Source organism: Phoenix dactylifera, chromosome 14, assembly GCF_009389715.1.
Source record: "Phoenix dactylifera cultivar Barhee BC4 chromosome 14, palm_55x_up_171113_PBpolish2nd_filt_p, whole genome shotgun sequence".
Classification (NCBI taxonomy): domain Eukaryota; kingdom Viridiplantae; phylum Streptophyta; class Magnoliopsida; order Arecales; family Arecaceae; genus Phoenix; species Phoenix dactylifera.
The window spans coordinates 10,933,174-10,947,254 of NC_052405.1; the positions used below are offsets into that span (position 1 = coordinate 10,933,174).

General features: G+C 37.7%; 1 protein-coding gene across 3 annotated transcripts; it reads left to right on the top strand.

The window, feature by feature from the left end:
• The first annotated feature begins 1,325 nt into the window (after positions 1-1,325).
• On the top strand, positions 1,326-13,850 carry LOC103715148 (probable V-type proton ATPase subunit H). Of its 3 annotated transcripts, XR_003387233.2 has the most exons (13): positions 1,326-1,424; positions 1,585-1,684; positions 3,114-3,239; positions 3,989-4,091; positions 4,165-4,237; positions 4,588-4,653; positions 4,733-4,850; positions 5,850-6,011; positions 8,258-8,383; positions 8,472-8,597; positions 9,504-9,683; positions 12,793-13,244; positions 13,329-13,850. XR_003387233.2 is itself a non-coding variant. In XM_008802690.3 (12 exons), exons 2-12 carry the CDS (start codon positions 1,655-1,657, stop codon positions 13,039-13,041), a joined length of 1,359 nt encoding a protein of 452 aa, XP_008800912.2. In that variant the 5' UTR covers positions 1,326-1,424; positions 1,585-1,654; the 3' UTR covers positions 13,042-13,396. The 3 variants fall into 3 exon arrangements, 2 of the variants coding, with proteins under 2 accessions (XP_008800912.2, XP_017700389.2); XM_008802690.3 differs by having other exon boundaries at positions 12,793-13,396; XM_017844900.3 differs by having other exon boundaries at positions 1,421-1,684; positions 12,793-13,396.
• The last annotated feature ends 231 nt before the right edge of the window (positions 13,851-14,081 follow it).

Below are 14,081 nucleotides of genomic sequence, written 5' to 3' on the forward strand. Positions count from 1 at the left end.
AGAAGGAGGTTTGCTTTTGTTTCTTGGGTGCTCTCACCCCCTGATTTTCTCAAGGTGAACTTTGACGGTAGCATGTCGGCAGATGGAAAATCTGGAGGTGCTGAATTTGTAATTAGAGACCACCGTGGCAGTTTGTTAGCAGCAGGGGGTCGATGCACGCCGGGCCTTACCGTTGTGGGGGCAGAGCTTTGAGTAGCCTGGAAGGGGATATCATATGCGAGGCGAGTACTCGACACCGAGCGGGTGTACATTGAGGGTGACTCATCTATGGTAATCGAGTGGATATGGGGTGCAGACAGGTATGAAGATGGTCATCTACTCATTCGTGAGACACACAGACGGGTAGTGGAGCTGGGTATGTACCAGGTAGCACATGTCTTTCGAAAGGCAAATATGGTAGCAGACTGGGTCGCCTCCTATGTTGCACGATATTCCGGGAAATTCTTATGGACGCCCACAGTAGGGCTCCCGCCCCCTTTATACTTTTTACTTTCTTCTGATTTGGCAGGATATACTCACATTAGAGCTATATGAATTGCCGTTTTTACCAAAAAAAAAAGAAAAGAAAGAAGAAGAAGAAGAAGGAGAATTGGTGTGGATTATCACGTTTTTGCATGATTGTATGATATGGATTTGCTTACGGGATGGGGCTCAGTATTATCATGGGTTGGAGAGAGGAGGCCCAGCAAATTTGAACCTTGCAGGTTACCGTCAAAAGTAGAGATATCAAATGGACTGGGTAATTTCCTTTTTTTTTTTTTAATACAAAAGTAACTCACACTATACGCGTATGAGTACACCCATAACAGTCAAAAAGAAGAAGTTAACTGAGGAGAGAGGGAGCAGACTCAAAGCTCTCTCAGTGAAACTCTCTTGAATGGTGCTTATAAAAGAAGATAAACCAGTCAGCGGCACTGTTCATCTTCCGATAAATATGAGTGACCCGAAAAGCTACGAGCCCTCCCACAAGCTTACATACATCCTGTAGTAGCGGGTGTCTATCAAAACGGCTGTATCTATTAACATTTTTTCGAATTCAGATGATCACCATAGCCGCGTCACCTTCAAAATGGATATAATATGCTTCCAGAACCAATTTGGCATGGATAATGTTTTCATGCAGCTCTCAGTTCTGCGCCACTGACCGGATAATTTCCTTGGAAAAAAAAAGGCCTGGGTTTGCAGAAAGTCCAGGATTCCCATTCGTATGAGGTTCGGTTAGGGTGGACAGGTTGGCGATGGATCCGGTCGGACCGGACCGGACGGGCCGGTCCGCTTCAAGCCGGGCGAACCGAGTTCAGTCGCATCGCCTGTTCGCGTCTCTTTCCATTTTCGTCCGCTGCTCTTTTAATATTCACGGTTTAGACGGCATCTGGGACCCTCACGGAGATCTCTTCCTCGCTTCCCATCTTTCCCCCTCTCCGGTGAGAAGTGATCCCCGAGATCGATGAAAAATCGTTTTTTTTCCTCCTATATTTCTGCGATTTTTTGTGCAGTTATTGAGAGTTAGATCATTGGTTTCAGTTTGTCTTGGAAATTTCGTTGCCGGTATTCCTTTTCATGTGATTATTTTGGGTTTTTTAGATCTGTAGCTGTTCGATTCTGGAGGAATTTAGTGGAGGAGTTTCCTCTCTTCTAGAGGCCTTTCGTCGCCATGGATCGCGCGGAGCTGACGACCGAACAGGTTCGTGATCAGATGTATTTGTCTATTCTTTTTCTAATTTTGAGAAAAACTTCTGGTGATTCCTAGGGTTTTATCTTCGCGGTACGTTTCTTTTTATTTTAAATCTCTAAGCTGTTCTGGCATTTATAGTTTATTAGTAAATTATCAATTGTTAATTTCGACGTTTAATTTGATAGTTAGAACATGTTTTTCTTTGTTTTTTTTTGGTGAACTATTTATGTATTTTTCGAATTTTTCGGCTCGTTTATACGCCTTGCTCTAGAAGAGTTGGTGTAGTTTGTCTCCAGGATATGGATTATTTTTTTAATTTCACTTGAAAGTAAGGTTTGTTGATTTCCCATTTCTTGTTGTTCCCATAGCATAGGTTGATTAGAGCTCTATCATGGCTGCGTTTAAGTTGAGTTAAACTTCACTGGTGAAAAGATTGAGTCTGCAATTCATAAAAAATTAACCATGTATGGTCTTGTTCTATGTTCTCCACTATAACACGAGAAGCAGCTGTTGTTAAACTGTATGTTTCAGACTATCGTGAATTCAGGTGTAAGGTCAACCATGAATGGCAAAAAGTTAGCAACATACTGCAGTCCCAAACCTCACCTTCCTGTACTTTTTGATCCCTTTTTGGGGCAGCTACCAGAGCAGTGTCAGAATAAGGTGGAGAAAATGAGGAGCAAGAGAGTCTTACCCTGATTTTTAGTGTTCTACCCAGTGAGATGGCTAACCAATTTACAGGCTTGCAATATATTATGGAACACTGGATCATGATGCTGCCAGAGTTCATAATTGGAAAATCAAGGGTGAAAATCATCAATTAGTAAAACCTTAGGGTTCAGCAAAGACTCAGAGATGTTTTAAGGAATACAAAGGTCGATGTCCTACCTCTTTTCCGTTAAGCCATGATAATGTGAGGTAAAAAATTTTGATGGAAGATATGAGAGCGTTTTGATAAATTTTCAGGCTCACAAAATTATGTTGTAAGGACCAAATGACACTGAATGGGATAATCTTATTTTTCTATGTTAATTTAGAGAAGTCTTTTCCTTAGTTTCAATTATCATTACCGTGATATTGATCATTCAATTGGTAGATTGCTGCACTTTGCTTACCACCCCAGTTAGTTAGGATAAAGTTTGACGGTTATATATTATTTTAATTATCTGATATTATCATTAGGTATTTCCTATTGCCAACCTTGACATTTGCATATTGAGGATTTGCTCTAATAACTGGTATATAATTTAACAAGTATTTTTTTTAATCTGATGATATTAAATGATGGGATAATGAATTTTATCCTATTGGCTTTACTTGGTTTGCTAAACTTTAAATGAGTTAGATCTCTGCTGGAACTTCTGGAAAAGGTGTTTTTATCGGGATGTTGTCAGTTGAAGACAGAACTTTAAATATCTTTCATTTAAATTATTTTTAGGTTCTCAAGAGGGATATACCATGGGAGACTTACATGTCAACAAAGCTCATCACTGGAACATGTCTTCAGCTATTAAGGCGCTATGACAACAGATCTGAAAGTCAAAGAGCTGCTTTGCTTGATGATGTAAGTATTGGCTACTTATCTGATTTATCTCTTGTTAAAGGTTGTGATGTCCATTTTGTATATGTGATCTCAACATACGGCCTCATTTTTCATAAATCACTTCTGTATCATTCTGTATGTTCTATCATATGGATCTAATCTACACCCTCAATATGTTGAATGTAAAACATGTCTATCCTCTTCTGTTTCTTCGAAAGATGAAGACACCCTGCACTATGAATGCATTGGCATGTACAGTTGATATGCCCGAGCATGTAGCAAAGAATTTTTAGAATTCATGGTAGCATATAAACTATAGCACTTCAAGTTTTTCATCTTTAACTCATGTTGTAGTTTTAGATTTCCCAGCGCATTCTAATCAGCTAATTATTCTGGCCGGTATGTTTGTTTTTAGTCCACTTTGTTGTTTGAAATCTTTTTTATTATCACAGTTTTTCAATCATTATCTAGATCATTAAACCATCATCATGCCTGCTTGTCTGAGCTTTTCTAAAATCCTGAGTCGACATGGAAATTTCGGTGAAGTTGACAAGTTTGAGATTCAAACGCACACGCGTTCAGGCTTAATAAATTTTGAGCAGACCAAGTTAGGGCATTGCTAAACTGTCTTCATATTAATTAAAGGTTTTAATATCTAACTCAGTCCTTTAAGTCCTTTAAATTCTGATTGATCATAGAATCACAATTTAACAAGCTGCATGGATATTCTTATTTCTGTTGTGGTCACTAGAAGTTAATGATTTTGACAGGATGGACCAGCTTATGTTCAGGTCTTTGTGAATATTCTACGTGACATTGCGAAGGAAGAAACAGTAGAATATGTGCTTGCTCTTATTGATGAAATGCTTACAGGTATGAAATGAATTAACAATTAGATTAACATTCTTAAGCTATAAATTTTGATAATACTATTTGTTCTTTGCAGCAAATCCCAAACGTGCTAGACTTTTTCATGACAGGTCTCTAGCAAATGAAGATACTTATGAACCTTTCTTAAGTTAAGTTTTTTGGGAACCCTTGCATTATTATAAATGTCTTTTATTGTTTTCTGATGCCCACCATTGAGATAGGTGGCAACTCTTCTATTAGTTTAAGGCGAGGATACTTTTCAACTCAACTTTGAATAGGCCCAGCCTCATGACCTGGCCTCAAAACAATATAAAACTAGGCACGTAGGCTGACCTGTTGAGATCCTTATGACCAAGTATCCTTGTAATCATGGTTGGTCTTGCGAGACCTATCTTTCATGAACTTTCGTTGAATTAACTTTACAGTTTGCAAATTCAGATGCAAGTGAATGAATTTTCCTGTCTATCTGGAGTAATTCACAGTTATTTTTCATTTTCAGATTGCTATGGAAAGGCAACTGGTTCATACAAGAAAAGAGCTGTAAAATACTGTCTCTCATAGTGAGGTGCTTGAAATTCTGTATTGCGGAAAATGCTAATATCAAAGACATACATGACATAATATTTTGCCTTTTCTGCTTACAGTGTTCGGCCAAAAATTCAGGATGGCATTGTTCTAAATGGAAACACTTCACATTCAAAAAGCACGCGCACTGGCATCAATGATGTGCTAAAAGGCCTGGTTGAGTGGCTATGTTCTCAGGTTAGCATTCTGCCTAAAGTTGCATGTCTATATACTTCTTGGTTGGATGAATGTGTGAGTAGATGTGTAGGTCTGGAAAGTTTTTTTTTTTTTTTTTAATCCAAACTTTTTTGAACTATTGGGAGAGAATGCTTGAACTAAGGCATAAGCTAGAGTCATGGATTTTGGCTGGCAATTTTTACATGCTTTTGATTTCATATAATAATGTGGAAGTGTGGTTGGATTATAGTCTAAAAGCAAGTTGAAAGTGAAGACAATCTGTAGAAAAATACATTTACTAAGAGATCTCAAAGGATTGACTTTTGTTTGATTTTTTTTTTTGTTCAATAATATCTAATCATGCATTCCGTACACCAAGATGAATACACGTCTTTCCTTTTACTTCAATTGTTGGGCACAGGCCCAAGGCTACACTGACCCCAAAGGCTGGTTGTGAATGTATTGTTAATAAGATAGGGGTGGAGAGGCGAGGCAGATCCCATTTCATGTGGTTTGCTTCTCTTTCTTAGGCTATGTCTAATTTTACTATGATTTGTTCCCTTCTTGTGTTAGAGAAGCCCATGATCACATTATATAGGCCAGATCGAGTTATGTAGGACATCATAGTTCACTACTTAGCACTATTCCATGTAACATCCCATGCACATCATATCATGCTACAATGTTGTAGGCAAAATTCATGAGACTTTATTTTGTATCAATTGTATTATTGGTTATTGGTCCATACCTATACATCGACATATTGTTATGATGTACTATGTTACTTGGCTGCTAACTGTTAGGCTGAAATTATATTGTTTATTTAGCTAAACATTCCTTGAGCACATGAGAATGAGTTTTTTTTTTTTTTTTTTTTTTTTTTTGCTATTGCTGTTGTGGGCATACCTATCTCTTGCTCAGGCTCTTCTAATTTTCAGTTGAATGAAGTGCCATACTGAGTTTTATGAAGCTATCATTTAGAACTTATAATGTATTTATGAGAGGATACATTATTTGCAGCTGAAGAACCCATCTCATCCCAATTGTTCTGTGCCCACGGCTATAAATTGTTTAGCCACTTTGCTACGAGAACCTTGCGTGAGAGCTTCATTTGTTCAAGCAGATGGCGTGAAGTTGCTAATTCCTTTGATTTCTCCAGCATCCACTCAGCAGTCTATCCAGGTAACGTGTTCTTGTTTCTTCATATGCTTGGGCCTCTTCTGAAATGGTTCAGGACTCTCATATGGAAGAATATAATGAAGCTTGTAGTATATATGGTCAATGGCTTCAACTTAGAAAGGCCCTTTTTGATTATGATGTTCTTATATTTTTTTTACCTTCTACCAAGGTCCGCCGTACCGGTACCGGTCGGCGTACCGGTGGCCGGACCGGTACGGTACCGGTCCGGTCCGGTACGTACCGGCTGGTACCGGTCCCGTACCGGCCGGTACGCGGTGGTTTCAAAAACCACAGCGCGCGGCGCTGTGGTTCTTAAAAAAAAAAAAAAAAAATCGTACCGGTGCGAACCGGCCGGTTCGCACCGGTACGAGGCCGGTACCGGCCGGTACGGGCTCCGAACCGGCCGGTACGGGCCCGTACCGGCCGGTTCGGATAAAAAACCGGGAAATACCGGTTTTTTATCCGTTCCGGTACCGGTCCACGGCCGGACCGGTACGTACCGGCCCGTACCGGCCGGTACGGGCCGGTACGGCATTCCATGCCTTCTACTATATGTATGTAGGACAGTTATATTGCTGTTCCTTAACAAGTGTCCTTTTCCTTTCAGTTCACGGGATATTTAGAAATAAACCAATTATTTAGACATGCAAATTAGCTGATTTGTGCAAAATGCCTGGAGCAATCTATGGAACTTCTACATTTATCGAGTTCAACCTAACAATAGTACTTTTAAAAATTATTCTGTCAATTCTTTTCCCATTTTTTGATGTTGTTTTGTTAGCATCCTGAGTATAGGAGATGTTCGAATGAATTTTCATTGTGTAGCAAAGTATTAGCATAGTGTTGACTTTTTTCGTGCAACAAATACTGCTCATAATTGAAGTTACCATTTCAAATCCGTTCATGGCTTTCTTTTCTATGGCAATTGCAATAAGTTTTGTATTTATGCCATTCAGACTGTTTTTGCTCTAGTTTTTGAAAGCCCTCTTTCTGCTCTTTTTTGTCTTGTGCCACCTTTACTCATGTCTTATCTGGGTGAAGTCTAAATCCTAGGAGACTTTGACCTTGGACTAGCTATTTTCTATGGTTCAACATTGAGCTGGAGCTTAGGCACTTTGATCTTCTGCTAAATCATAAAAATAAATCGTCTTGGGTTTTGTGCAATTGTTTGGCATTATAAGGTATTCGAAATTTTTTGGAGAGTCATTAAGTTGATTAACTAAGGGTACTTGTCCAAATGCATATTAATCTAAGACATTGTACTTTTCCCAGGACTAAAGCATGACACAGGCAAAGGGAGGTGTAAATAGAAGGGAACTTTCATTGGAAAATGTAAATTTTGTAAATGATGTCTGACAAATGGTGTGAATTTGGAATAAGTAGCGCATTAGCTTACATTTGACTGGTAGCTTTTTCAAGTGCTTTAATCCAGATTGCAGAGTTGAAGAAATTGCAAGCTAAATGTTTTGGTTTGTATTGCAAAAGTGTTTCAAACTTTTCTTTGCGCAAACATGAATGTGCCTACAATCAAAAGCTCAATTAAAGTTTTGTGGTGTTTCATTATTATAATGTAAATATTTTCTGTAAAGTGAGACCTAGTGCATGAGAGATTGGAGGTTAAGAGACTCAAAAATTATTTCTGCTGAATATTGGTTTTTGCTTTGAGGGATTTTTAATAAAATTATCATTTATTGCTTTCGAACACTAAGTGTTATGGAGAAAGGTTGAGGGCAGCGTGGTTTTTGTTCCATCGGAACTACTTAAAGGTTTCTTTCAAAAGAACTTGATGTAAAGCATGTGCTCTATTGATCTTCTTCCCCTGTTTGCTAAATGGTTAGTGTATAGGTTTAAGCATCATGCGGTAAGCATAGTTGACACCACACCATATATATTTATGCGTCCTCCCAACCTTTTCCTGTCAGAACATGGGGTTGGTTTTAGAGCAGGACTCAGCTGAAAAGGCCCTATAGATGGATTGTGCACATTACATGGTAGGCTATCACCTTGACATCCATCCTCTAGAATTTGGTGTCAGGTTTGTGGCTATGGCATTTTTAAGCAAGAAAGGGATTTAGAAAGTCATTTAAGCAAAGTCAACGGGTGGAGATATCCACCTTACTGGTCACATTTTAAGCTCATACAACCAAAGGGCAATATATTTTGAGAGAAGATTTAAGTGCAATATGCCATATGTCCTCATCATGTTGACCCACTAATTGTGAGTCAATGGCTTATGTTCTTTTCTGCAGCTCCTTTATGAAGCTTGCCTCTGTATTTGGCTGTTGTCATATTATGATGCTGCAGTTGACTATTTGGCCACTACCAGGATAATGCCAAGACTAGTGGAAGTTGTCAAAAGTTCCACAAAGGAGAAGGTGGGTTTCATCATATATTTCCTGTTTGTGCCATGCTCTCTATATTTAACATTACTAAGCATTAGTATGTGGAATGTATTTATTGTAGGTTGTGAGGGTTATTGTTTTGACCTTCCGCAATTTGCTAGCAAAGGGAGCATTTGGGGCTCAAATGATCGATCTTGGATTACCGCATATTGTCCAGAGTTTAAAAGCACAGGCATGGAGTGATGAGGTGAGGTTTTGACATCTTTCATTTATCTTGCAATGTAATATTAGAGACAGAACATGAGAATTGAAAGTCATATCCAATGGACTAAATTGTCTTGGATTATAGGATACAACTTTCCTAGCTTATGAACATATAATTAAATAGCAAATTCCATTTCTCTCTTGTATATTGATCTTGACAAAGAAGTGTATCTTTTTTTGCCTTTTGGCAAAACATGCAGTAAACATGCCATATAAAAAGTGAATGATATGCATTTTCATTGGTTAATTAAATGCAAGTGCAAGGGTTTAATATCATAAGTTCAACTGTATTATGGCTGTATAACCTTAAAGGCATTCCTGGAATTGCCCATGCTGACAACTTTGTCTTTATCCGATAGTTTGGTATATAAATACATAAATCTGTAAGGTCAGAAGGAACATAAGCACTCATAAGTGGGGAATAAGGAAGCATTATGCTGGACCTACTATGGAAATTGTTATGATTTTTATGGTGTGCAAGTCGATTGGTGCTTTTTCCAAGAGAGTTTTTCAATAAATTCATAGAATCACCTTTATAATTGTTCTATGTTTTCGTTGCAACTAAAGGTGCTATTTTAAGTATCATGTGGCAAGTAGTTTTAGGAAATCACTTGACACTGTGACTACCCCTATATCTTAAGCTGCTTTTGTTTGAACTGTATTTTATGCTTCTCCTAAGTTCATTTGAGACTGTGGTTTGAATAAATTGTCACCACAGAAGTTTAACTGCTGTAACTTTTTGTTAGATTTAACTATTAGCGAAATTCAATCATACTCAAGTCACTCTTAAACAGTTCAGTTCTCCCATAATTGATTGGAAATTTGCTCTTTCTACATCTATTAAGTGTTGCAATGATCCTTTTACAAGAGTATTTTTTGGATTGTGTAGGATTTGTTGGCTGCATTGAATCAGCTAGAAGATGGGCTTAAAGATAACATCAAAAGATTAAGTTCATTTGATAAATATAAGCAGGAAGTCCTTCTAGGTCATCTTGACTGGTCCCCTATGCACAAGGATCCAAATTTCTGGCGTGACAATATTACAAACTTTGAAGAAAATGATTTCCAGGTATAATCCTGCAATGCTACTAATACCCTTCCATATGGAAATGTTCTAGTGTGTGTACCATGTAATTAATCATGCTGACTGATGGCTTTTATTTTGGCTTAGTTAACCTGTACAGTCATTTTCCTTTTTGCTTATGATTTGTTAAATAGTCTTAGTCATAATTAGCAAGATATTGTATCCATATCCAAGAAACTACAAGTTTTGGTTCAAGTTTTTTTTAATTTTTGCAGTAACACTTTCATGTTGGAACTAACAACTGATTTAGGTCATGTTACCAAATTAGGATAATCTCTGATGGAAAACATTATCAAAAGGTTCAAAACCATTGTTTTTGAGTACCAATAGAGAACCGGTACTTGGTACACCTCCATAGCAACTATCGGTACCAAAACTGTATCGTACTGACATTGCATTGGATGGGTTTTCATAGGAATACCGAGACCAGTACTTGAAACCTTGATCAAAACTGCACATATCTATGTTACCAAAACGGGAAAAAAACTACACAAGATCTTCAGTTTTTAAAAACTAAAACATGAAAGCTGAGATTAAAAAACCTCTTTGGTAGAATATTTTATTCTAAAAAAAATATATTCTGAATTTTAGGAAAAATAAAAGCCATTAAAAGTGACTAACCTTTTTGAAAGGTGAGGCAGATTTTAATTTACCCCATCCCCACCTGTCGCTGCCAGTACAACTATTGCCGCTACCACCACCACTGCCACCACTAAGCAGATTTTATAGAATTCATGTTCATGTTTTTAAAACAATCAGTCATATGAAACTATTTATATATTTTAAAAACTTGGATAAACTGAAACATGAAAACCTTGATTAAAACTACAGAAATCTATGTTACCAAAAAAACAACTACAAAAATCTAGGCCGTGTTCAGTATCACAGCAGGTTTTGGTTTTCAGTTTTTAGAAAACTAAAACACAGAAAATCAAGACAAAAACCTGTCTGGTAGAGCAGTTTTTTGTTTTCTGAAAACCTCTAGTCTGATGTTTAAGAAAAATAAAAGTATTAAAAGTGAGTTTCACTTTTTTGAAAAGAGAAACAGGTTCTATTTTACCCCCATACTGCCGACTTTCCTGCCATTACCACCACTGGGGGGAGTGTTGTCGCCGCCACCACTGGGGGGAGTGTTGTCGCCGCCACCACCGCCACCGCCACCACTACCATGGCTATAGAATTCATGTTTACGTTTCTAAAAACACTTGGTTAAATAAAACTATTTATTCTTTTAAAAATTCAGAAAAAAAGAAATACTTTCAGTTTTCAGGTTTTAAAAACAGAAATGGCAATGATTCCAAATGCAACCCTAGTTATTTTATTTGTTCAGTCTCCATCATATGGTTCTTTTGCTTTCATGTTAGGAAAATTGAAGATGTTTTTCCTTTAGATTTAATATTTAGCTGTTAAATACTTACATCTGGCCAACATATTACTCATATATGATTTGTACTTAGTAGTTGAAAGACTTGAGAGAATTTTAGTGATGTAGAAGGTTGTTTTCCCTATTCCTAGTTAATTTGCAGAAGGACATGAATTCTTAGGATGCCTTTAATAGTTATGTATATATTAGAGAGAGAGAGAGAGAGAGAGAGAGAGGCTAGGATGCACTTGAGTGCATTTGGCCTCAAATACTTTCTAGTGGAAATCAATGATGGACCTTTCAAAATGAAAGTTGGCACCGCTGAACATGATGTATCGTGCATAAAATGCCTAGAAATAAAATCAGAGTTTTGAGATCTTTTACCCATGCATCAAATCAATGACAAATGAACAGTTTAGCCATATGATGCCATATCTTTATTTGACCTGTAGTCTAGAAGCTTCCAAATCAGCTGAACTTTTGATATGTATATGTTTTAAAATATTTAGATTAAGATCAATAGTTTAGGTTTGCAAATTATATAGTAAATAATGTAGTAATGTACTTTTACTCGCTGGCTATTTTGTTGTCGTTCATTTTTTGCTTGCTTAATGCAAGAGATATCTAAAATAAATGATTTTTAGTCTCCAGGCATTTTATACCCCATAAATGATCCACAGTGTTTATTTTCGTTTTGAAAGATGCATCATTGATTTCCACTAGAAAGCATTTGGGACCAAATGCACTCGAATGCATCCTAGTCTAACTCTCCTTTCTCTCTATCTATATATATATATATATATAGACACACATACATAAATACATGCATAGATACATGCCTATATTATGTGTTCAGAAACTTCTCTTGGTTCAGAAGAAAAATATGTTTCTTCATGTAAACACCCATAAGGTTTTCAATTATCTTGCTTGAAGCAGTCTTAGTTTAATAGAAATGAAAGAAGGCATCAAGTCCGATATTTAATTTCATAAAGTTTGCCTCATTAATTTTATAGTTTACCCATTGATCTCTAACATGCCAAGACATTTCTACCTTATGGAGAGATTAATAGATCAACATGGTGACTTAACTAATTTAGTGATATCTCCATCTCTAAACATTCCCGACACTGACTCCCTTAACCCCTCACCTGGCTTCCTGATACTGACTCCCTTAACCCCTCACCTGGCTTGGAAGGGTGGGACCTAAACTTCTACAACTATTATGAAAACAAAATCCCTTTATTGGTAACAGATAGCCCCTCAAGTTGGTCTGGATCTTGTACAGAAAGACTTCGATTGGGAACTTTATATTTCTACTTGTTAAGGCTTTGAAGAAGTGATTCTTTTGTAAATGTGGTTAGTTCAGTATCATCGAGTTACACAAGTTATTTGCAACTGAATTTTGACTTTTAAAATTTTGGCCACATAAAAAGACCTGTTTTCTATTTTTTGTTTTCTAACTAGAGTTGGTGGAGGTAATGAAGAATTTAAACCTTGCTGATGATAGAATCATTTAAAGCTCCAACTAACGGCTCAATCAAATCAGCATTGCTGAATCTGTCCAACTTTCTTCCCAAAAAATAGTTTCCGAAGACTCTTCTCTACCTTGCGTCTTGTTGAAATTTCCAAACGCAAGTCTTTCTGGAAGTAGTTTGCCCCTCAATGCCCAGTTGTAAGATTTGTGTGTATTACTTTCGAACATGTGACTGAGACAAAAATATTTTGTTGCAGATCCTGCGTGTCCTCGTAACAATCCTTGATATGTCAAATGATCCAACAGCACTTGCTGTTGCTTGTTATGATTTATCTCAATTCATTCAGTACCACCCCGGCGGGAGGATTGTTGTTTCGGATCTGAAGGCCAAGGAAAGGGCAATGAAACTCATGAATCATGAAAATGCTGAGGTTACAAAGAATGCCCTTCTTTGTGTCCAGAGGCTTTTCCTTGGTGCCAAATATGCTAGCTTTTTGCAGTCTTAAGTCCATAAGCTATGCCTTTGGGACTCTGGCTTGTGTGTGAGCTCATGCTATCACAATTAAGTTGTAGCCTTAGTTGATGAAACCTTAGGCATTCTGTTGGAAATTGCAAACTTTATCTGACATACTGTGGAAGAAGAGAAGGAAAAGGACATGGGTATTATCATCCCCTGAGGTACTTTGTTTCTGGCGATCCCATATTTTGTGTAAGTTATTATTTCTTGCTCCATGTAATAAATTCCTACTGTTTGTTAAATCTTTTTTTGAGTATTATTTATTCACGTTGCCAGATTTGGGCGAAAATATTTGGCTGCAGAACCCGAAATGCATTCATTTTCAGCTGTTAGATTCTCTTCTGCATATATTTTCGTTGTCTGTTCTTTGTGCTGGGAATTTTGACCGGCTTTTACATGGGCTGTCTGAAGATTCTGTGTTTGATGGCTGGTCCTACTTAGGTTGGTCTTGTGGAAAACTGACCGACAATGGCCAGATCAGTTGCTCTGTGATACTCTCTTGGTACGGTCAGGTACCTAGTGTTGCTGCCAAAGTATGGTCAGGCAGCCGATGTTGCTGCCGATGAGCTTGTAATTCCGATGCTTGAGAGGGCCACTGAAGGGAGAGATTGTGGCTAAAAAATTAGGGCAGGCAAACCTGGATTGTGATCAGGTATTTGCTGGTGACAGTCGGAGCAGCTCAGGCTTGTCGTCTCTGACCTGATGGATCTATGGTTAATGCAAAGCATCTCTCTCACCATTCTGAATTCAATATGGACTTACCAAAATCTAAGAAATCAAGTATTTTTCCACTTCCAATCGGATAGCATTTTATCTTCTCCTTCAATAAGTTGATCCAGAAGGGCTGCTGACGGTAACTAGATTGAATGGGAGCACCAATATTAGCGAGGGATGCTGCCGTTCTGGATCTCTTTCAGGATGAGCCAGTGCATTTAAAATTTCTACTGTATTATATAATTTGCCAGCACAGCAATCCCTTGACCGTTATTTGACCTCACCAATCCCTGCCTGCCACGTCAGACCATAATT